At 44.6% G+C, this 24,698-nt stretch overlaps 1 protein-coding gene and 1 long non-coding RNA gene across 13 annotated transcripts in view; one reads left to right on the top strand and one right to left on the bottom strand.

Moving 5' to 3' along the window:
* The first annotated feature begins 5,929 nt into the window (after window positions 1-5,929).
* LOC306937842 lies at window positions 5,930-9,037 on the top strand. Its single transcript, XR_013791665.1, has 3 exons — window positions 5,930-6,115; window positions 7,096-7,213; window positions 7,594-9,037. It is a non-coding gene; the product is annotated as an uncharacterized lncRNA (long non-coding RNA).
* Window positions 8,625-24,698, bottom strand: part of LOC306937824 (triple functional domain protein) — a 142,181-nt gene continuing 126,107 nt past the window's right edge. For 6 of the 12 annotated variants that reach the window (XM_079521798.1, XM_079521809.1, XM_079521805.1 and 3 more), the window contains 15 exons: window positions 23,551-23,601; window positions 23,390-23,467; window positions 22,047-22,238; window positions 21,478-21,658; window positions 20,313-20,582; window positions 19,689-20,221; window positions 18,144-18,391; window positions 16,727-16,868; window positions 16,593-16,620; window positions 16,158-16,320; window positions 14,725-14,846; window positions 14,434-14,512; window positions 13,604-13,804; window positions 12,164-12,302; window positions 8,625-11,567 (listed from right to left, as the gene is read on the bottom strand). In XM_079521798.1, coding sequence (XP_079377924.1) covers window positions 11,001-11,567; window positions 12,164-12,302; window positions 13,604-13,804; window positions 14,434-14,512; window positions 14,725-14,846; window positions 16,158-16,320; window positions 16,593-16,620; window positions 16,727-16,868; window positions 18,144-18,391; window positions 19,689-20,221; window positions 20,313-20,582; window positions 21,478-21,658; window positions 22,047-22,238; window positions 23,390-23,467; window positions 23,551-23,601 — 2,994 coding nt within the window. In that variant the 3' untranslated portion in view covers window positions 8,625-11,000. Of the gene's footprint in view, window positions 11,568-12,163; window positions 12,303-13,603; window positions 13,805-14,433; window positions 14,513-14,724; window positions 14,847-16,157; window positions 16,321-16,592; window positions 16,621-16,726; window positions 16,869-18,143; window positions 18,392-19,688; window positions 20,222-20,312; window positions 20,583-21,477; window positions 21,659-22,046; window positions 22,239-23,389; window positions 23,468-23,550; window positions 23,602-24,698 lie in introns of those variants that run through there. The other 6 variants (XM_079521802.1, XM_079521800.1, XM_079521801.1 and 3 more) reach the window with 3 other exon arrangements.

Here is a 24,698-nt window from a genome sequence, read left to right as displayed (position 1 = left end):
AACATATAGAAAAGTTGTTTGTAAGTGGTTGCTCTGTGACAAGTGAGGTACTTGATTTTACTGATTCCCTCCCTACTATATGCAACGATATATTATGAATAAGCCAGGCCATCACAATAATATCAGTCTGCTTATTGTATTTAATTTATTGTATCTATGTGTGCACTGCCAGAGATCTTATTTTTGTCAAGTTAGCCAATCCTGCTGAATAACAGCTGTGCCTGGAATGCAGCCACAATTCAAATAAAATCACTAACTGAAGCAATGTTTTATCAGTTGTAAATGCAGAATAAATAATGGACAGGACATGAAAAAGGTTGAATGAAAACCACTGCTCTAAACTATAAATGTTTCCACAAAAGGTGAAATCTACAATTGAAGAGGGAACCGCAAAGATTCACCTGTTGTTAATCAGTTGAATGGATTTTTGAGCAATCTCTCACAAAGTATAGGCTATGGGTGTTATTTGCATTCAAGGAGGGTTAAATCATTATACACAACCTGTAAATTAAAACCAGTAACGCAAGATATCTTTGTTGCAATGAAGGTCGACATCAGGTGCAACTAGACACTTTATTAAACACCGCATTGAGATTGCCTTCAATGATGACAACTTCAAGTTCTGTCTTGACTGTGAGACAGATACTTTTATTCGGCTCTAAAATAGGAGTATGAACCCCTAATTACTCCTGATGTGCAGGATGGTGTCGCTTGCATGGTTTCCTCCACCATTGGTGTATGAATGGGTGAATGTAAAGCACTTTGGATAAAAAAAAGTGCTATATAAATGCACCATTTATAAACAAAAAGATTAATGAGATTCCAGACAGTCACAACACACTGTGATTATGTGCACCTTCTGTATGACTGGGAATCTACAAGTTTATTTTATTTTTTTCCCCTTTATTTACCCAAGGTAGTAGCTGAGCACAAGTGCTCATTTTCAACAACGCCCTGCACATAGAAACACACACACAGGGCCTAAGCACACTTTAGATTCCATGCGCGGACAGAAGAAGCTGTATTTTACGTCATTTCCGAGTTTTTAGACAGCTGGTGGATGGAAAAGAAGCTCCACCCCGGGCGGCTGACTGCCGCGGAGGAGAGCGTTTCCGGGAATCTGTCCGTCGCGGCAGTCAGCCGCGGGGGTGGAGCTTCTTTTCCATCCACCAGCTGTCTAAAAAGCCGGAATGACGTCAGCTTCCTTTGTCCGCGCCTGTCGGCTCAAATGTGCCCATGGTGACTCAGACACACATTAAAACCTGGGAGCTGACCAGTACAACCACAGTCTTATTCTGTTGGCCACTAAGCAGCTCCAGGGGGAGCAGTTGGGGGTTCAGTGCCTTGCTCAAGGGCACTTCAGCAGTGTTGGGTGAGTGATGACAATCACTTCCCCACCCAGATTTTTCCTGCCCGTCCGGGGAATCAAACCGGTAACTTTTCGGGCAAGGGCGCTCCTCTAACCCTTAGGCCACCGCTGCCCCAAAAAGTTACAAGCATACATTTCAATATATGATATATGTGTACTGCTAAACATATAGAAAAGTTGTTTGTAAGTGGTTGCTCTGTGACAAGTGAGGTACTTGATTTTACTGATTCCCTCCCTACTATAGAGCGTCTTAGTCCCGCCCCCTACCAGGGCCCAGGAAATGATTCTCCGTTCATTTTCCTCATAGACATTTCAAAAAGTATTTATTTAAAGACCTTAAGTGACGTACAAAGCCAACTCTTGTCAAAACGGCAGGTTACAACACTTTTTTTGTTGTTTTTCTTCTTTGTAATTATTTGTTTGGTCCAAAATATTGTGTTTATTGTCATGATTTGTCACGACTCGAGTTGGCTTTGTCTGCGGCGTAACCGTCTTTAAATAAATACTTTTTGAAATGTCTATGGGAAAAATGCATTGGGAATCATTTCCTGGGCCTGGCGTCGTCATGACAGGGGGCGGGACTGCGACACTCTATATGCAACAATATATTATGAATAAGCCAGGCCATCATAATAATATCAGTCTGCTTATTGTATTTAATTTATTGTATCTATTTTTAAAGTGTGCACTGCCAGAGATCTTATTTTTGTTAAGTTAGCCAATCCTGCCATCTTCTGAATAACAGCTGTGCCTGGAATGCAGCCATAATTAAAATAAAATCACTAACTGAAGCAATGTTTTATCAGTTGTATGATTGTATCTGCATCTTTCCTATCCCAATCCCATACATTTTTGTGGTAAAAAAGAAAAGACAAAAGGGGATCAGTGCTTCGAAGAAATTATTGAAATCTAAATTTCATTCACTGCAACTCCTGCATTGTGTTCAGTAAAAGTATGTTAGGGCCGTGTCAAGACAAAAATATGCCTTTCTCATAGTCTTTTGCACATTTATGGGGTGAACTAGTATGTGCTAGGTTTTCTGGTGATCTATTTGGTTTTAGGAAATATAGGCGTACCATATGAGGCAATTGTTTCTCCGAGGGGGCATCAGGGCCTATGGAGGGGGGATACCGACAACCTGGTCATTGATAGGCCTACGTGTTTAGGAAGCAAATAATAGGTTTTCACCTGCAATGTCTATGAAATGTAGGCATGCAAATTAGCACATATAATGCCTAATTTGCATATTTAAACATTTCAGAAAACTTGTAAATGTTTAATACAAAGCTTCTTAGTCTTAATGTAAGTAATCAACTGGGAAGTTTCATTGTGATTAGTTATTTATTTTACCCTATACACCTGCCGTCTCACCTTTAATATCAAAGATTGCTGAAAAGTGTCATGTCAATTGCAATCATTTGGAATCCAAAGCAATTCCCTTTTTGCAAGTTACAAACATGTAGCCTGGCTAATAAGCCAGACCGAATCAGCCGTTGGCAAAAATAAATTGCCTGCCGGCGGACACGACAGTGTGATATCTGGCTTATTAGCCAGGCTCACAAACATGTACCCTACACTTTCACAATGTTCTTGACGATAATTAATTTAATACAAATTAGAAAGTACAAAGTGAGTACTGAAAAGAAAAGTTGAAATGAAGAATAAGGTACAATACCTTACATAAAGCTATGAAATATAAATATACTGTATATCTTAATATGAGTACAAAGTTTGATTTCACTGGGATAAATTATGTCAATTATGTCTTTAAAATTGGTATGTGCAAAGTATTACGTTATATATTTATATTAAATATCTATATTGTCTCCCGTCAGATTCTGAGTTAGCTATATGCAGTGGTGTAAAGTAACTAAGTACATTTACTCAAGTACTGTACTTAAGTACAATTTTGAGGTATTTGTACTTTACTTGAGTATGTTAAATGACGTTGGCTTCAAGCTGATCATGCAGTGGTGAATGGCAAGAATACCATTCTCTGTGTGGACACAGATGACACAACACCACAAGTCTTCTTGTATTATCAACCTCCCAGGTGCAGAATGGCATTGTAATCTGAATTTATCAACTGCAGTTGCGGTTAGTTATTATTTTCTATTATGATCTGCACGCTAACATATGAATCAGATGACACAAATGAATCTTTCATGGTATTTATTATGAGCTTGGATCATACAAAATGTCCTCCAAAATGCAAAATATACAAAATACAGTATTTATTATATACAAATATACTCTAAACAAACCTTGAATTCATTGTACACACTGAATGAGAATTAAAATTGCACATTTGATAAAAGGTAGAATTTAAAATGGCACATTCATCACAGTTTAAGTAATAAGAGCAGTACAATCTGGGGGTAGGTGGGGGGGTACACCGTTGAGGGTTTAGGAGGGCTGGCAGCCTCCACAATTGTCCTGCTGCTCCTCCTGGCCCACACCGTGCCAGCAGACAGTACTTGTCTGTGCATGGGTGGGTGGTGGGCCCTCCGGCACCTCCATCACTGTATCTCCGGGATGACAATAATGTTTCGGCTTTCTTCCCCTCTTCCTCCCGGTGTAGATGATCCTCTTGGGCGGAGGTGGCTCCAAGCTGATGTCCACTTCAATCCTTGGTGCACTAAGGCCTCCAGAGAAGGACTCTGTGAAGTGTTGCCGTCCATTAGCTTGCAGAGTGAAGCTGTAGGTGGGGCCCGACAGTGCTTCCCATAGCCGTTGTTTGATTCTACGACCCAGCTCCAGGGTGTACTCGCGGGGCTTGCCATTAGCATACTGCATCATTGGGTCAACTACGGAGTGGTATAGCTGCTGATACTCAGCTACAGAGCGTCCATGAATCATCATAGGCTCATCCCCAGACTCTGATGCAGCGCCAATTGGCAAAGTTTCTGCAGAGGACTGATCGTGATCAGAATACCTGTCGGGCAGGACAGCAGCATTCTTTATGAATTTGTCTTTGGGGGTCTCCTCAGAGGTCCTCAGACTCTCGACGTTGTCCTGCTGCTGCTGCTGTTCCACCTCCACCTCCTCTCTCTTCCTCTTCCTATTATCCTCCAATGGTATAACGGGAACAGCTGGTCCCTCTCCATCTGACTGGCACCTCTTTATCCGTTTCCTCCTCCTTTCTGACTGTGGGTCCAAGGTCCAGTACGTGGCTTTTCTTTTGCCATTGTCGGTGCTGTCACCTGGCTGCTGGGGGATTTTCACAAAGTCGTCTTTGAGATGCAAACGCTTACGGAGAGACACTTGCCAAGCAGAAAACTCTCTGTAGTATGGGAAGCGGTTACTGATGAATTCACAGATCCCATTTCGAGTGAGCTTTTTCTGCGGGCTCTGGAGGATGGCCATGGTGATGAGGGCGACGTAAGAATAAGGTGGCTTTTCCAGACTGTTCTTTGGCTTCTGGATAGAACCCTTTGAAGATGCGCTCTGGTTCCGCCTGCCTATCTTCACAGTACCTGGTTCCACTTCATTTGAGTTCTCTTTGGCTTTGTCGATATGCTGTTTGGTCCACATGGAGAAGTGGCGTCTGCAGTATCCCTCCCGCTGCGACTCCTTAGAGCAGTCCTTGCGATAGCACAACGGTCTCCACTGCTTGCCATTGAACCTCTTGCGTAAGCCTGTGGACATGCACCGCACATCGCCCTTCTTATACTTGGGCTGTGCGGCTGCCGGCGGCGTGCACGAATGCTGGGGGGAGGACGTGACGTCACCCGAGACTCCCCTGGCTCCCGAGGAGCCGCCTACTCCGCTGCTGTCCGAGGAACGCTCCTCTGCTCTGGAGGAGACAGTGGTGGTGGCTGAAGAGGAGATGGTTGTGAGAGGACAGAGCTGGAGTGCCCGTGCCGTCTGCATCCTTGTCTGGTCGCCGTTCTCTGAACTGCTGCTGTTGTGTCCCTCCGCATCCAGAGAGGCCTGTGTCTTGATTGACTCCTGCTGGGGGGACTCTGAGTTTGAAGAAGAGGTGGTGGAGTGGGAAGATGAGGATGAGTAGGTGTGGTCCTTGTTTTCTGGGGACCACCTCCTGTCTCTCCTCTTCTCTTCCCTCCTCATCCTCCTCTGTTCGGCAAGGTGGCGGATGCAGTATCCCTTTCCCTGGGACTCCTTTGAGCACCACTCGTAGGAGCACATGTTCCTCCACTGCTTCCCATTGAACTTTTTGCGGGCGCCTGTGTGAAAGCACACTATGTCACCCTTCTGGTACATCTGCTCATTCTGCTGCACCATATTAGGGTGTTGGTGGGTCCACTAATATAGGTTGTGAATATTATGTCTTCACTCTGTTGTCATCTGCATGCTTTTGGGGTCAGGCTCAGCTATTTATTACATATCATTGTGACGTGGCGTCGCGTCACCGCGCTTTGTGTACGTGTACGTTTCCATGGAGACCATCAACAATACTGCGCACCTGTACTGCAGCGGTCAGCGCCGTAGCCACGCCCCTATTCCTAGGATGACGCGGCTTCTGATTGGCTGAAACGCTATGCTGAAACGGGGTTGGGTTGGGAGATCTCGATTGTGTGCGTGAAAGAATGAACCGCCGGAAGCCGAAGTAAGCTACACTTTTACCGCGAGTCGTTTTTACTTACACCCTAGGCTGGAAGAAGTAACACCTAGCTAGCCTAAGCAGGATTATTTGTCCCCACAGACACGGTTGCTCTAAACGGCTTTCCCTTTTGTTTTAACCTGATCTTTCTTTATTATGGACAATCTAATTGACATCAACAAGTAAGTGTTCCTTCCTCGATCAAATTGTTTTTGTTTCCACTGCGAGCTGTCGTTAACGTTCATATGAGGTTCCAAACTGAGTTCAAGTTCAATTACAAACGGTAATTTTCTTGTTCTTTTTTTAAGGTGTGTGTGTGTGTGTGTGTGTGTGTGTGCTTAAGGTTAACGTTAGCCTGTGGTGCACTTACATGGTAGGCCTACGTGTACCATTTCGCTTATAAATTATGTTGTAAGTAACTTGTAAAGTTCATTCATGGTTTGGGTTTGTTGCAGCCTTGGATCAATACGGTCATATGAGTTAGTGATGGGAACTTTCGTTCACGTCAGTGAACGGTTCGGTCGTTCACTAAAAAGATCCGTTAATTTCGGTCGTTCGGTATTATGAGTGATAAGTCTTCGTCTTGTATCAAGGCTAAGTTTGGTGTGGCCGTTTAATTTAAGTACACATTTTGGAAAGACATGCTGCTCGCTGATGCGTGGGATGGGATGGCAGCTACAGCTCGGCAACAGTTAGCTCTGGTCCATTATACCAGCTACAGCGTCTTTGTGGTCATTCGTTCATTGGTCATATTTTTATCTAAAAGGTAAAGTTAGGCTACTCAAAATAATTAAGAGGGGTACTGCCACAGGCCACTGGTCACTCACAAATGCCATGGCCGATATTCTGTGCCAGTTCGTGCCTCACGGTGCCTGCATTGCATGGTAGTGGGCTGAGATGATCATGATAACATATTGCACAATGCACAGTCGATATGGTCATCAGTTAACTGTTACCATCACGACTCATTCATGACTGGCACTTAACCCTTTATAACATGCCACAATGCCAAATTAATTGACATCGGTTTAGGCTTTTGCTGTTTTTGTTTGTCACGCTGTATTTGCTCCAACTGTAGCCTATTGCAAATTAGCATATTATGTAGTTTTGGGTCCTGTGTTGTTGCTTTGAGCCACACACACATGTCTTTTTGTTTGTTTAGTTGTTCACCTGACAAGTCAATGAAGATGCTCTGGCTGGAGGAAGACTGGAAGCATGGTTACTTTTGGTTTTCATCTGTGATTTTACTGTAAACTCAACGGACACAGACAGGAGTCAAGGTAAAGGACAATATTGTGATATTGTCTAACTTCATATTATCTGAGTATGTTTTTTTCCCTTCACTGTAATGTACAAGCACCATTCATGTTTCAGGACACTTGGAATATTTTAACATGAAAGTTACAGTAATGAAAATGTTACATGGCATCAGAAATAGCCTACCTTTAGTTTTTGAGTGCAGCAAAGTTGCGGACATTCTCTGTTTTTAGACAGACCAAGCTTTTTACTGTTTGTCTTGCAACTGGATGTGAACAAGTAATTAACTCTTGATAATGGAAAGAAATACATTACTTATTCTGATTCTTGTGTCAGGGGTAGTTGGGACAGAAAATATGTAATCATGTCCTCCTGTGGTTTCTCCCTGTGTCTGTATTCACAGTAAGCCACCAGATGGACCAAACCCAAATATGTTCTTCACACCGCAGTGGAAAACCTGTACTGGACTCTTCCAGATTGTCTACCACCTACCATATGACATGGAACTAAAATACTGCATGCAGTTTGCACACCACAACCATGTACAACATATTTGTCTGGCTCCTGTCTTGTTGCGTCTTCCAACTGGGAAGAAGAGTCAAGTGGAGACGGGGACTCCGCTTCAGTCAAAACCTCACAAACTTGCTTGTGTGTCCATCTGGCTAACACACAAGCACAATACATTTGGTCTGCCCAAATTTATTGTGCACACTGCCAGCAGGCCAGCAAAGTAAAACTTAAGTTTGTTTTAGTGTATATTTCCCCCTTTTCTGGATTCCTAATCTCAGATCCACTGTCCCTCAATGTTTGGGCAATAAACAAGCTCTAGCAGGACACAGTTAAATGGTAAATGGTGCATTTATATAGCGCCTTTATCCAAGGCGCTTTACATAGATTGTGCATTACATTCACCCATTCATACACCGATGGCGGCGGAAACCATGCAAGGTACCAACCAGCACATCGGGAGCAATTAGGGGTTCAGTGTCTTGCTCAAGGACACTTCGACACTAACTCTGGGGGAGCCCGGGTTCGAACTGGCGACCTTGCGGTTTCCATCCAGAAACTCTACCCGAGCCACTGCCGCCCCACAGTTGTGCTCAATAGCTCAGTGTAATCCTATATTTCACATGTTGAAAATAGATCTACAACTAAGTTCACAACGTGTGTTGCAATGCACGCTTGTAGCTATGTTTGGCCAGCAACACAATCATACAAGGAAGTATTTCATTGAATTTAAAACTCAAATTGTGTGCAAACCATAACCTGGACAAACATTTGATACTGATGCATGCTGTGAATCAGCTACAGTAGTGTTTTCTGTAGCAGATAGATACATGCCTGGGGTGGTCAACATGCTTTATCTTGAATAGTTTAAATATGAATTGAGTGGTTGTTACAAAATGCTTAAATAATAAGTCAAGTAGCTGGGTACATGTTCAGTATGTTTAATTCTCAAATAAGTGACAAACATTCACAGGGCGAGGGGGGGGATGTGATCTGTACAAAACAATATACATGCAAAGAAATAAAAAAGTTATGGAATTTATGAAACATGAATCTGGAAACAAAAGGAAGAAAGCAACGTTGAGGTATCAAATCCATGTTTTTCTGTTTTTAATGGCCTATTCACACCTTTTATAATAAATAATAGGTTAGTAAATTAGACGTCCTCTTTCTGGTATTTTGGATTGAGTCGTGACATACACTAATGATTTTTCATGTTGATATAACAGTCGGTGGAGCATACTGGGTTTTAATGTCCAGCAAGGGCATCTTCAACATGCCAGGGTGTCAGTGATGATAGAAGCATTAGTTGTTCCACTAGGACTAAGTATAGTTCTTGTTTAATTTGTGTTAGGACAAAACAAGAACTACCTCATGCCTCCGTCAATATTTGAAAATAGGTAGGTCTTCTATGGGGAGGGGTGAAAAAAAAGCATTTATTTTTGGCAAAAAGTGTCTACACGAATAAAGACCGAATGGCATGTGCAGTATCTTATGATGTATAAGATGATTAAACTGCTCACTTGAATGTTATGAACAGCAAAATGTTTGAACTGCAATGAAGGCTGTGAATAACTAAATTCATTAAACGGGTGTAAACAATCTCCTCATACGTATAGAAAGAATATGCCTAAATTAAGCAAAATATAAATCGCAATAAAACATCTTAAGTACTGTAAAGCTAGGGCAACTTTGGTGTACCAATAAACTACATAGGCCTACAGTACAAAAAGAAAAAAAGTGTCAACATGATTTTGATCAAACCATAAGTGCCGTGAAGATTGTGACTCCTAAAAATTGGCCTAGAAGTCCTAATACTCAAAATCAAATAAACACAACTACCAGCAGAGCTTGCAGTACCACGTACATGCTTTTCTCTAGATTTATTACAGATACAACAGATGTCTTCATAAATAGTTGCATAAAATGTTAAAGCCGCAACATTGCACATAAGAATCAGAAACATAACATACAGTGAGTGCATTTACAGTAATCTGTCCCCTCCCCTCCCTCCCCGCTCGCTTGCGTCTGATTGGCAATCCCTGCTGCCACTCGGGCTCTGCTGCCCGTGAACAATCTACGTTTCGTCTGTGTGATTCAGTTGTCCCGCCTCCCGGAAGGCAGGCTTTCCATTTTGAACGTTGAGGGAAAAGAAGGCAGTTTAAAAGTCTATATACAAAGTAAGGCTTAAACATCTTATATCTGCGCGACATACGTTTGATCTAGTAAAAGCAACAATGAATCGTTTTCGTCTCTCGCTTCTTTACAGAGGTTCGGACAGTGCAGCATCATCACTTGTAACATGGTTGCCATGGTGATTTATGCTTAGTTGCGCTCCAGTGCGCAACTGAGCATGAATCAGGCTGTAGATTAGGTACATAATGGTCTCACATGGTCAGATGTAGAAATGTGACAAATGTCTCAGCAAATTCAGAGGGAACTCAGTCCCTGGAAACTCAGAGTAGTGTCTACGGAGTCCAAAGTAGTATGGCAACCATTAACTGATGAGCATCTTCTAAATTGTTTTTTATTCTTATTTGAACTCAAAGCCGGTTTTGAAAATGTATGGACAGCATTTTCTCTTCTATACAATATTTCATTAAGAAAGGGTTGCTTCTCAAAGTCTTTGAGTGACGTACAGAGTAAAAGAGCAAAGATGGAGCGTCTCTCACCCTCTCTAGCAGTAAGAGGGAAGAGGCAAACATTGCTCTTGCCGCTATCGCTAGCTTGTTAGCATTGCCTTCCTCCTGAAAGCTTTGCTACTTTGTGCAGTGGCGTCTAGACTCCATCGCTTGGCTCTTTTGATCGGCTCAAACTCCCACAAAAGGAAAATAAATTACTTAATACATTGTTTTTTTTTTTTTTTTACATTTGTGTTTTAGTAAAAAAAATCTGTTTTTGAGTTGAAACCAGCAAGCAGCAGTAGACAAGGACATCCATCTTTGTTTGATTGGCTGAGAACTCTGTTCTCTAGGGCTCTGATTGGCTTTGGACCTCAACAGGTCTCAATTTCATTGGTGAAAGGACTACAAGACTTTTATAAACGGACATTCTCTGAAAGAGGATGAGATCAGCATACATTATTTTCCCTCCTTTTATCTTTCCATTCAGGCTTCTGAGATTCCCAACTCCGGGTGGAACGCTGCATCCCTACGGCCTCACATCTTGTGTGAAACAACCACACTATTTGTGTATCCAGTTTTCAGTTCCATAACAAGACATAAGGCAGTAAGGGGCCAAGGCAAGGGGGGCTGGAGTAACGCATCTCTTTGTCCCCTCTCCGTCCATCTCTCCTTCCAGCGGTCAGACTCTGGCCTGGAGGCGGCTTTGGATGAAGCTCTGGATCCCTCCGATGGGCCGCGCGTCCGTCTGGTGTTTCCTGCGGTCTATGAAGCACACCAGGCGAGAGGTGTCCAGGCAGCACTCCGCCCTGCCCCGGCTGTTGTTGTTGTTCCCCGTCCCGGTTTGCAACCAGGGCTCCTGGAGGCACAGGCCGACCGGAGGCCTGCCGCCGGGGTCTGTCCTGAGCAGCAAGCAGACAAAGTCTCGGGCCTCCTGGCTGACGGCGTGGAAGTAGTCCCTGGGGAAGCTGAAGTCCAGCCGGCAGATGTTGAGGCACGTCTCCTCGGCGCTCTCGTCCAGGAAGGGAGAGGCGCCGCTCAGCAGCACGTAGGTCACCACCCCTAGGCTCCACAGGTCGGAGGTGACGGACACCGGCTCTCCGAGGACCAGCTCGGGGGAGGCGAACTCGGGACTGCCCAGGAGAGGGTGAACGTAGTGGGCACTGTTGAGCTGCACGGCGTCACCAAAGTCTGTCAGTTTGACCACAGGCTGGCCGCTGGAGTCGTGGGCCACCAGCAGGTTCTCGGGCTGCAGGGGACAGAGAAAAGATAGAAATGATCTTACAGGAATACAGGAATGTGTTACATTATATAAGGCATGCACCGATGTATCGGTCAATATCGGTATCGGCAAATAAAACTGACATTAACCGATGGCAGTAGACCATATTTTATCTGTTGTTGATACGCATACATTTTGCGTTGGCTATGTTGGTGTAGATTCTGAACATTTATTTCTTGTATTGAAGATGTATTTGTTTCCCTGGCACAAAACAATTACAATAATAATCTGTAAGTATCGGCTATCTGCTAAATTGTTATTTTAAACGGTATCGGACAAAAAGTTCCATATCGGTGCATGCGTACACTATATTATGCTGTATGTATGAGAGGAAGATACCTTCAGAAGCATGCAACGTTGAAGTAAAAATAGCTAGAGTAGAATGTAACTAACGTACAAAAAGTTAAATAGGTGAAAGTACGAGGGAATTAACGCAGGTACAAAACGTTTACGGAAAAACTATAAAAGAGTGACAATAACATTTATGGGCTTAATGGCAGCAAGCTTGCTAATGATACTCACTGGTAACACAATGCATTTGGTAATGGGTGAAATAAACATACTTTTACATCCAAATGTACTATTCTGCTGTTGTGAAGGTAGAGTAAAGCTTCCAGAATATCCCGGAGGTAGCAGGCCACTTTCTCCTCGGTCAGATTCCCCCAGCTCACAATGTAGTCCAGGAGACGGCCTTGATCTACCCTGAAACACAAAGGATTCACTTCAGACCTGCGTTTCACAAAACAAAACCCTACTCCAGCCATTCCCAACCTGGGGGCTAAGGGCCACTGGTCGGGCGTGGGCGTCAGGGTTAGGGCGTATTTTTTTAAATATCTTGAAAGAGTGAGAACTACTTGTTTAGAAGGCATTTATAGAATCAGCCTCAGGTCTACCACAGTGATGTGAATAGGTTTTCAATGTAATGAAACCCTGCATCCCGGGATGGACTTTTAGATGAGTCCCAGGGACATTTGACATTAGGAGTCATATTTTTGCCATTTTTACAAATTGCAGCATTTAACTCCCATTTCATTTCTTATATGGTGATAAAGTGGTTATATTCATGTAGAAAACAGAATAAATTATTTTTATAACTAAAGCTAGCAAAATCAACTAGAATAAAAAACAGTACAGTAGTGCATCCCGCGGATGCAGAGGTCGTTGTTTCATTGCGTCCCTTACCTATAAACTGCGTTTTGGGATGCAAAATGCACCCTATTTTAATCTCTGCTACCACGGCAACCGAGACACATTCGAGCTTTTTCAGTGAGCCCACAAACACAGAGTCAATGACAGGCACCATATTGTACTTGTTCAACAGACACAGAGTCAATGACAGGCACCATATTGTACTTGTTCAACAAACACGGAGTCAATGACAGGCACCATATTGTACTTGTTCAACAAACAGAGTCAATGACAGGCACCATATTGTACTTGTTCAACAAACAGAGTCAATGACAGGCACCATATTGTACTTGTTCAACAAACAGAGTCAATGACAGGCACCATATTGTACTTATTCAACAGACACAGAGTGAATGACAGGCACCATATTGTACTTGTTCAACAGACAGAGTCAATGACAGGCACCATATTGTACTTATTCAACAGACACAGAGTCAATGACAGGCACCATATTGTACTTATTCAACAGACACAGAGTCAATGACAGGCACGATATTGTACTTGTTCAACAGACAGAGTCAATGACAGGCACCATATTGTACTTATTCAACAGACACAGAGTCAATGACAGGCACCATATTGTACTTGTTCAACAAACACAGAGTCAATGACAGGCACCATATTGTACTTGTTCAACAAACACAGAGTCAATGACAGGCACCATATTGTACTTGTTCAACAAACACGGAGTCAATGACAGGCACCATATTGTACTTGTTCAACAAACACAGAGTCAATGACAGGCACCATATTGTACTTGTTCAACAAACACAGAGTCAATGACAGGCACCATATTGTACTTGTTCAACACTCACATCTCCAGAACGAGTGCGTAGCTGCTGGAGGTCTCGTACGTGTCGATGAGACTGACCAGGTGGGCGTGTCGGAGTCTCTGAAGCAGGTTCAGCTCCTGGGTCACCTGCTCTCGTCTCCTAAGCTTCTTGTTCACCAGTTTGACCGCCACCGAGCGCTTGGTGCCACGGTCGTCACACCGCTTTACCACCGCAAAACGACCCCTGGAGGAAAAGTACAAGCATCGCTCAAAAAATGGCAATGTCAGACTCAGAGAGGTGGCTGGCATTGGTACCGCTAGTTTATGCAAGACCCGGTAAGGGAGCGCTTTGATTGGCCAGTGGTCGCAGTGATTGACAGTTCTTCCTCATTGAACTTGTTCATAGCGTTTTTGCAACTATGCAACTATGCCTCACATAACTTCAGTAAAATAATGCCTAAAGATAACCTTATTCCTCACCTTAACATCAGTCAAAAATATTCCTAAACCTAACCTTATTCCTAAACTCAGTGAAATTATGACTGGGACTCTAATGTTTAAGGTGGAATGCCATTGAGGTTGCTAGTTGAAAGAGGCTGTGGGAGTTACTTGAATGAGACTACGCACCGGGTCTTACATAAACTAGTGGTACAAACGCCAGTCACGTCGGAGGGACTCGAACATTGCAACCAGGATATTACGATCACCACTTGGTACGTGACTAAGTGGAGGATAGATGTGTTTGCTTATGATCACCATTACACTTTCAGCTTACCATCGTCATAAATATCATAATTAACTGTAAAACTTTGTTTTAATAGACTTGAGCGTACAGCATGGGGGACAGTGTCAAGGAGAAGGACGTATAGCTACCTGCCCAGCTCTGCAACCTCAATGTATTGGGACTCAAAGTTGTCTTTCCAGATCACCCTGACTCCATCACTGGACACAGCTGGAACAAACAACACAGCAGATCAATGCAAGGCCATGCTTACAGTTGCATAATGTATATAGAACAGTGGAACCCCTTAAGGACCCCTGGGGGTCCCAGTACCTCACTTTGAGAACCACTGATACATAAAATATCCATGATAATCAGATAATAAATATACAATTTAATGAATACTTTTGTCTATACAGAGATATGGATCCATATAGTCATACCTAGCACTCTGAGGCTGGCTGATGACGTCACGCTGCCCAGGTCGTTAGTGGCCACACATGTGTAAACGCCATCATCCTCAGAGGACACGCCCACTATCCTCAGGGTGGCCTCGCCCGTATCACTGCGCGACACACACACACACACACACACACACACACACACACACACACACACACACACACACACACACACACACACACACACACACACACACACACACACACACACACACACACACACACACACACACACACACACACACACACACACACACACACACACACACACTTAATGTCTGCTTTGTCCTAGGGCTCAGAATCAATGCATGATTTTTCATTTTCACAAATGGACTAAATTCAACATGGTTCATGGAGAAAACTATGGTAAAAAAACACTCAAAACACATCTCAATCTCAAGGCACACTTGGCGGTGGGGCTTTTTTGCCTCAATTTGATAGTTCAGTGGAGAGAGACTGGTAACAGGGTAGAGAGTCAGGGAGTGATTTGCATTAAAGGGGGGGGGGGGGGGGGGGGGGGGCAATGCTGGGTCCTTTAAGCGAACATTAAGCCATGTTCCCTAAACGCCCCCTCAGGTCCTCCACTGCTGGCCTACTCAAACTCCCCAAAAAGGTGGCTAGTAAGAAATATGGCCAGGCAGCATTCTGCTTTTATGGGCCAACAGACACAGCTTAAGACTCACCTTTTTACTCTTGCTTTTAGTTGAGTTTTAAAATATCTGTTCTTATCTTTGTACCACTGCCTTTGCCTGATTTGACACTGCGTTGTTGTCCTATTAGTTTTAACTGCATGCCTGTTTTAATGCCGTTTTGTTTTGCTTTTGTTTTTATTATCTTTACTGCTCTGTAAAGCACTTTGAGCTGCATTCATGTATGAAAGGTGCTATATAAATAAAGGTTATTATTATTATTATTATTACTTTCTTTACATGTAGGCAATGCTGAAGCACGCATTGACCCAACGTTAAGCCATTTGTCTTTACCTGTAGGCAATGCTGAAGCACGCGTTGACTCAACGTTAAGCCATTTGTCTTTACCTGTAGGCAATGCTGAAGCACGCGTTGACCCAACGTTAAGCCATTTGTCTTTACCTGTAGGCAATGCTGAAGCACGCGTTGACCCAACGTTAAGCCATTTGTCTTTACCTGTAGGCAATGCTGAAGCACGCGTTGACCCAACGTTAAGCCATTTGTCTTTACCTGTAGGCAATGCTGAAGCATGCGTTGCCCCAACGTTAAGCCATTTGTCTTTACCTGTAGGCAATGCTGAAGCACGCGTTGACTCAACGTTAAGCCATTTGTCTTTACCTGTAGGCAATGCTGAAGCATGCGTTGACCCAACGTTAAGCCATTTGTCTTTACCTGTAGGCAATGCTGAAGCACGCGTTGCCCCAACGTTAAGCCATTTGTCTTTACCTGTAGGCAATGTTGAAGCGGCCGTTGTTGGTGAGGTTGCTCTGGTCGGGGCTCTTCCAGGTGACAGTGGCTCTGGGTCTTCCACAGACCTTACACCTGAGGGTGACACTCTCGTCGTTGTCACAGGTCACATCACTCAGGGGTACGAGGAACTCTGGGGGGACTGGAGGGCGAGGGGAAAGGTCAAATTATGTCAGTAATAATAAGTAACATGTGAATTTTATCTCCATCTCACTAGGAGATAAAAGTCTGGAAAACAACTACTAACTAAATTGTCTAAACCGAAGTAGACGGTTACATGTTGCGCCGCCTCCCACAACTTCCTGTACTTTTGGCAGTAGTTCTAGTGCAGCCTAACACATGATGCTAAAGGATGTACGCAAAATGACAAGTTGACTAAAAAGACCTACATGATGACAGAGATCTGCTACTTACCATCATAGATGTAGTTTGGATTTAGAAGCTGGAACGACAGCAAACATGACAGATGAGAAAAGGTAATGAATCATATATTTAATAATGTAATGATAATACAGAAACATTGTCTAAAATACCCTGAGGTCTCCTACCTTTACAGAAACCTTATTGGCCGGGCCTTCTCTGGACTTCCTGTACCCGTTCTCCAGCTTGACTTCTTTCTTTCCCTCCTTCTCCTTCTTGTCAGACTTCTTGCGGATGCGTAGGGATGTGTGCCACGATGACGACTTCCTACTTCAACACAGACAAACACATGAACCTCCCCATTTCATATTGTATCGTACAACAGCTACCAAAGAAATGTCTAACAGGAGCAGGGTACTTAAAATGTTATGACATGTGTAGTCTCGCGTTACCAGACTGTTGACTCTCACAATTTCCAAATGTTTCATCATACAGTCTGGACCAACGGAAGAGCTATCATGAGTAAGCAATAAAGCGGAAGTGGAGCCTCCTCCCCACTTCCATTTCGTCTTTACAGTCGCGCAAATTTATAAAATGTAAAGATATTTTAAAATATACTTTCGTGAACGTAAATGGCAGCTTCCTTACTCAGCTCATGGGGGCTATAGTTCCAGACTCTATATAGCATTCGGAGATTGTGGAATAGTTGTCTGGCTACGCAAGACTATGACATGTGTAACTCCATATCTGTGCATAATGGGCTATATGCACACAGAATAACTCTTCCTACTTCCGGGCCGCTTCTCTACTTCCTTCACAGGTGTTACCTATGATACTATAATTAAGGCTCTGTTCCATTTAGTGTGCAGTGGTTCTCAAACTATTTTCATTTCAAGGACCCCCATAACTCTGAGAGTGTACAAATGGAACCAAATAGACCCGTAAAGGTCCATTTGGTGCCATTTATACACTCTCAGAGTTACACACCCGTACGGGGCCATTTGGAACCCACTCAAAGACACTTTTGAGACCCACTGGTGTAGCAGAGCGTTTCTAGTGAGCCGACACGCACAATAGCAGCACCCCGATGTGCCTAAACTACATGACAATAAAGTGAATCTGAATCTGATCAGAAATGGATTTACGGGTCTGTAACACGTTTACAGTGTAGATTGGCATCCGGAGAAAAGTATTGAATCAAACGAGCGCGTCCGTGCAATTGAACTATAGCTAAGCCCCTCCCCAACGTGCTATGGTCCAACCACAGCTAAGCATAACATGGGTTAGACAAACCTCTCCACCAATAGTTTTCCTATATGATAAAACATTGTTTTAAAAAAGAAAATAAATGCCAGTGCATATGGCAGGCCTTGACGACGGATTTGGAAGAGATTTTGAAGGTCTGGTTCCAAAACTGAACCAGTATTTAATGTGTAAAATCCATGATATTTACATTGGAATAAATGAGCCCGGCTGGAAAGTGTCCAAGTGGGAGTGTCTAAGTGGGAGAGGGCTGGGCTTAGCTAAAGGTGAATTCAAAAGGTTTGAGAATCATTGTTCTAATACGGCTCACCCCCCCCCACAGTCCCTGAGGTCGGTTCTTACTTGATGGTTCCGTCGGGGCAGTCGGGGATGACGGCCGAGGTGTGTCCCAGCACGTACCCGGGGATCCAGCCCTCGGCGGCGGGGCCCTGCTCCGTGGCCGCCCGGAACACCAGGAACATGTTCTGCTGGTTGCTGGCCAGGATCTGCACCACCTCGCCCTGCGCAACGCTGATCTCATCCTCTTTCACCGCCACGTAGTCCTGGGTTACCAGCATGGTGGACACACTACTGCTGCTGCTACTTTCACTCTGCACACACAAAATTAGTAGGAGGAGTGTTATTAGAAATAAGAATAGAATAAAATCCTATCAAAGTAAAGAGTGTCCGGGAATTGGCATAGTATCAATTGGGTGTGAAGTGGAGAAAATATATATTTCCTTTACTTTTTGGGAGGGGCTCGGGGTGTTCAGTAGCATAGTCACCTTATTATTGATCTCTGTACCCATTTCATGCAAACAAAATAACTCAGATCTTATGTTGTACTTACTTTAAATCTGTCATATTACCCAAGGAATATGATCTGTGATCATGACTATTACTGTGTCTACCTGATCCTGGGATATCTTTCAGTGAAAATTTAAATAAACATATTTATATTAAAAAAAAAGTAAAGAGTGTACAAGGAACCACCTAAAAAAGGCTTGGTATGTGGCTTTAAATCTTAGAAATGTGATTTGGAATTATGTTCCAATTTAGACAATGGGATAGAAATCAATCCCTATCCCTAGGCTAAGAACAAACAATACAGAAACCTCTAGTGGTTAGTCGGGGAAAAGGTAAAAGCAGGACACTAAGTCAGGAGATAAGCAAGTGTGAACAGACAACAATCTTCATTACGCGTACACATAATTATTAATCACTTTCGTCTTGGAAAACTAGTAAAATAGAAAACTAGGAGGGTGAGAAGAAGCAGGAGGAAGATGAAGAGGTCTCCGTTTCATTTCTTTGTTCTGTCATTCCAGGCAAAGAGAAGGAGGAGAAGGAGAAAGAAGAGTGAGAGTTAAAAATTCCAGTACGTTTGTGGTGATGAGCCACAAACGTCTTGAGGTTAGTTTGCAGCGAGAGAGAGAGAGACACATGAAAAGTAAACACACCCATGAGGAGAGCGAGAGTGGAGGGAAGGCCGACCACTTAGCCAGGCGTTAGTGCGAGCTTAGTTTAGTAGAGGAGGAAACAAACAGCCTTGATTTACGAATCGCTGAAGAAGAGTTGAACAAGCGCCGATTAGGGAAAGTCTAGGACCTCAGTCCAAAAAGTGTTAGGGAGAAGAACAGACAAAACACGACCTCAGCCGCGACAGAATGAAGTATCTCCAGTAAAGACAAAAAAGTTGTGTGAATAGCTAGATAGGATGATGCCGGAGAGCCGTGGAGACGGTGTCAGAGAGCGACTGCAGAGTAGTACAGGATTTAGGATTAGTAGAGCTGGCTGCGGCGAGACAGGAAATGGCGGGGGAAAAACGCCTCGCTGCTCCCGTCGTCCGCCGGGTTAGTGAGCATGGCCCCGAGGCCGCAGACAAACCTGGCCAGCGGGTAGTTTTCTTACCCCGTTACTCTGGGTAGACTGGATGGACTGCTCACTGGCTGAGGAGCATGTGCTCATCCGGTCTGCCTCCTTGCTGTGCGTGGAGTGTCTGTGGGTTTGGCTCTGACCACCGGACCCGGGGCCCGGCGTCTGGCTCTGGTTCTGGCTTTGGTTGGGTTGACGCACCGGGCTCTCCCCCGCCTCCCCCGGGAAGGTGAATGAGCCCGGCCGGCTGGCCGGAGACCCCGGCATGGAGCTCCAGAACCCCGATCCGGACGACCTCTGGCCGGGGCTGGGAGGGGGAGGGGGGAGGGCGTCCTTGCCAAAGGCAGGGGTGGCCAGAGGGGGGGCCAGGGGGGAGATGGCACCCGGCCGAGGCTTGGAGTTGGGGGTGGTGGGCAGGGGTCCCACCGTGGCGCGGGGAATAGGGGCTACGGCGGTGGCAGGCGTGTGGGTCTGTGCTTGGTCTTCTGCGCTCTCCAGGGGGCGCTTGCCCTGGGGACTACCGCCCCCGGGAGGGAGCGAGGGAGGAGGGACGGGACGGGGGGACCCACCTGGATCAGAAGCAAGCAGAACCTCAAATCTCCTTCTTTATGACACGAACACGTCAAATGGGACAAAGTGCAGCGCCGGGGGGGCCCTTACCTGTCATCTTGTTGGGGCCGTCCGTGTCGGCCCCGGGGTGATGGCGGGAAGGCTGGGGCAGGCGGGAAGGCTGGGGGATCCTGGACGGCCGGCGGGAGCCCCCCCCCTGGGGGCAAGGGGGGGCGGCGCTCCCCTGGGAGACGCCACCCCCGCATCCGGCGGTCACGGCCGGCCCGCCGCCGACGGCCACCGGAGCTCCCACACCGGGTATGCATGGCGCGCTGCTCGGCCCTATGTGGTTCCTCTGGTACTCTATGGGGGAGGTCAGAGCTGTAAACACAACGCCAGGGACATTTCCATTGTGTGACAAAGACTTGTTAGTATTCTGAAATAAAGTCAGACTGACGCCAGATTCGTAGGTCTGATGCCAATCCCCATTTTGGAATCCTACCTAGACTACCAATTACAGATTACCTTAAAGTCAATTTGACAATTTGATAATTATTTTAATACATGCAAATATCTTTTAACCTTAATTATTGGCAAATGTACAAACTCACAACACATTGTCAGCTTGTACATCTTCTATTTTTGACCATTTTCAAAAGGTTAAAAACCGGTACACATTGGCTGCGTGATTGTCAAACAATGGCCGGTGCTATTTTTCTGCCACAATGCCGCAGTGACGCATGCCGTGCTTGTGAATGCGTCACAGTGTTGTTTTCGTCGACTAAAACTAGGACGCAAAATGTTCGTCGACTATCTTTTTTTCACTGACAAAAACTAAAAACTAAGCTATGATGACTAAAACTAAGACTAAATATTCTGACGATTTCATCAACAAATAAAAACTAGACTAAAATGTTAGGAAGGGACTAGTGGACAAGAGATCCAGTATAAGTCATTTTACACTTGGTTGAATGCTGAAAATAGCTGATGTACAAGCTCACAACGCGTCACAGCGTGACGCGTTGTGAGCTTGTAGATCGACTATTGTTAGCAAGCCGTCATTATGACGGCACCGTTTAGTCGACTAAATCAACTGTAGATTTAGTCGACTAAAATCTTATGATACTTAGTCGACTAAAACTAGACTCACGATAAAACATTCCAGGTGACTAAAATGTGACTGAAACTAAATGAAAACTATTCAAGAGACTAATGACTAAAAACTAAAATCAAATTTTGCTGCCAAAAACCACACTGGTGCGTCGGCTGTACCTACCGTTGAGGAAGTTGCGCTGGCCCTCCAGTATCTGGCCGATCTGAAGCATCCAGACCTGGCGGACGCCCGGGTGGGACGAGTGGAGCACGAAGGACTCCACACTGCTGTTGGACACCCTGGAGGTCAGCAGGAACTTACAAGGGTCACCCTCCACATTCTCCTCCATGCCCAGACAGCTCACCTACGGCACAGAGAAAGAACCCAGCTGCTGTTATACACTGATATAGACCATCCTCGTCTATGAGACGTAAAAAACTCCCGATGGTTTGAATGGCACCTGTGAGCGCCGTTCTCTCAAGTAAAAGACCTTAAACCAGTATGTACATTATTAAACCAGATATATATTTTGTCATACGGCAAAAATTGCACGGCGAAAATAGCCGATCTACAAGCTCACACAGTGCCGACACGCTATTTTCGGCAATGAATAAGACTCGCAGTAAACCGGTTTGAGACTCAGCACAGATGGATACCCATTCGCCCCTTGCATACCGAGCCGGCACAATGCTCCGGGAATCTTCACATGGCACATGACACTGGCGGCCATTTCTGAAGCTCAGGACGTTTACCTTGATGCTGTTCTTGTAGAGGAAGCCGGGCATGGAGAAGCCCCTCTTCTTGTCCAGGGGCTCGCTGAAGATCACCAGCTGTTCAAAGAGGAAGACCCTCCTCTCCTTCATGCGGCCCAGAAGACCTCCCTCTGGGTCGGCCACCAAGAAGGTGTCCTGCAGCAGCAGGCGACCCTGAGCCACCAGCTTCCCCTAGGGAGCCCGAGGGAGGAGCAGGGAATGAGACCGACCGTAGACACGTTAGGATGGATCGGGTGTGTAAGGGAGGATACGTTTACAGATGGAGCCCACACACAAAGGTACAAAAAAAAAGACTTCATTATTTATTCAAATAAATAAATAAGTCTTTTTGTACCCAATATCCTTTTTGTACCCAATATGGCGTGCGGGCTGCATCCATCTGTAAACTGAACTCTCTTTAGCCCAGCTGTCGATGTGCTTATTCTCTACATCCTCTCTCTCTCTAAGCCAGGGAGGATAAGTCTAATTTCTACTACATAGTACAACAGCGTTGCTTGACAAAAAAGATCATACTTTCCAGTCAACAATGTGCAGTGACACGACATTATGACTGTTAGTGATTCTCTGCATTTTGAATTTCAAAGACAGTTTATTATGCATTAGGGCCATGGACCCCAAGGCACATTTGATACAATATGGTATCTCTGGGACCCCAATCTACACGAATACCAAGCGAGTCGCCCCTTTACCAACTTGCCCCGGGTGTACAGCGGGTGGAACTGCGCCCGCTGTAAAATCGAGGAGCGAGATGGTTTAGGGGCGACCGTACCTGATACCATCTACACTGTAAATCGAGGGGCGAGATGGTTTAGGGGCGACCGTACCTGATACCATCTACACTGTAAAATCGTCATTGTTAATTTAACTTTGCGTAAAAATGGAACTAAATTGAATTTAGTTCAATTTGTACAATCTCAGAGTTACAGACCTTTAAGGGTCTATTTGGACCACTTGGTGCATGGTGAGTTAACACATTCTATGCGGGAACCCCTTTTGGTGTTTTAAGCATTATGTTATGCTTTAGCTATTTTTGAAAAATCGTGAAAATGTGGCGCAAATCTTTGAATACATATATTCTTTCACAGTGAACGTTTTTAACTCAAATCTTTGCTTCTGCATGGGAGGTCCCTTGAACAACATATTTTCAGATTGGGCTCGGTGGCCAAATACAGATATGTTTGGGGGTCCTTGACATGAAAATGTATGAGAACCACTGACATAGAAACATGGGTTTTTCAAGAAAACTGTCAGGATTTAGAAGGTATTTGTAGAATCTGTTCTCAGGTCTAAATGGGTTAAGAGAATACAGTGGAATATCTTACATCAAATCCTTGTAGTCTGCCCACGTTCATCATGTCATTGCATCTTTTTGGCACTATGGACATGACTTCCACCGCTTTCTGTAAACGGTAAAAAATAAGCAGTTAAAGCGAGCGGTCAAAAGCACATTGCCTTTTCATAACGGATGGCACTCTTAGCTCACCTCCAGTTCCGCAGTATCTAGCCCAGCCTTTTGGGACTGCTTGAGGAATGCCTGAAAACAAACAAGAGGGAATTGGGACCTTAGAGTAAAGCTCTGACAGCTACAGTGTTCAAATACAATAGGCTTTTGTACAGCATTGATGTAAAATCTGTGACAATTAGAGGACCACAATGGAAATAAGCCTCAGGGCTTTATTGCGTTTTTTAATCCTTGGTGATATTGTGTCTGCTATCTGTTGAGTGCTGATGTGCTCTTTTCATCATCAAATAAATTAATTCAAGTGCTGACTGCTGATGTGCTCTTTTCATTATCAAATAAATTAATTCATCATTCATTCATCTGAAAGGACCACTGCCTTCACTGGGGCTGAGATGACTTAATATTTAATATTACCAGTAAGACGCCTGAGGACGAGAAGCGACCTCGCCCTAAAGGGCGAGATAAAGGGGCGAGGTCGCGTGCACGCATCCGCCTCGTGGACGGCAGACTGCTGGGCGAGCGCTGGCGCTTTGGCACGGGGGGTCAGATCAACATATGGAATGAATTCTGTACTGGCCATATAAGGAGCATGTCTTGAGTGTACAGGGTTTGATGAGGTCAGATTAACATATGGAATGTCGGAACAGAACAGGTCAGCTCCATACAGTATATGGAGATCAAAGGATGGTATCAGGAACATTCTCTTGAGTGTACAGGGTTTGATGAGGGCCCAGGTAGGGCCAGGCCTTCATTTTCAGGCCTGTTGAGAACTCTAGTTTTCACCGACTGCCGAACAGGTTCTGACAGATCTAAGGGTTTGAGGTCAGATGTAGAGTCGCTGGCCAATATTGATGATATCAGGGATCTCCATACATGGGCTTAAATGCAACAGCAGGTCGCATTTACTATGACATCTTCCCTCTCTGAGAGGAGAACCATGCACTGGGAAGCTACCACCCTACATCCCGTTGCTGTTAAAATGGAAAAGAAATACTCGTCAGACCCGTTCAAGTGAATGGCTTACACTAGAGGTCCCATCTGTGCAGTCTGAACTGGGTAAATCAGCTTTTTGCTTGTGTTTTGTTTCACTGTCTGTATATTATGTCTCTATGCCTTACGTGAAGATTTGATTTGTGTTTTATATCTGTCTTAAATTGTTTAATATATGT

Source organism: Electrona antarctica, assembly GCF_951216825.1.
Source record: "Electrona antarctica genome assembly, chromosome: 15".
NCBI lineage: Eukaryota > Metazoa > Chordata > Actinopteri > Myctophiformes > Myctophidae > Electrona > Electrona antarctica.
The sequence above is the reverse complement of the archived record's forward strand: the minus strand, read 5'-3'. Positions and strand labels throughout refer to the sequence as shown.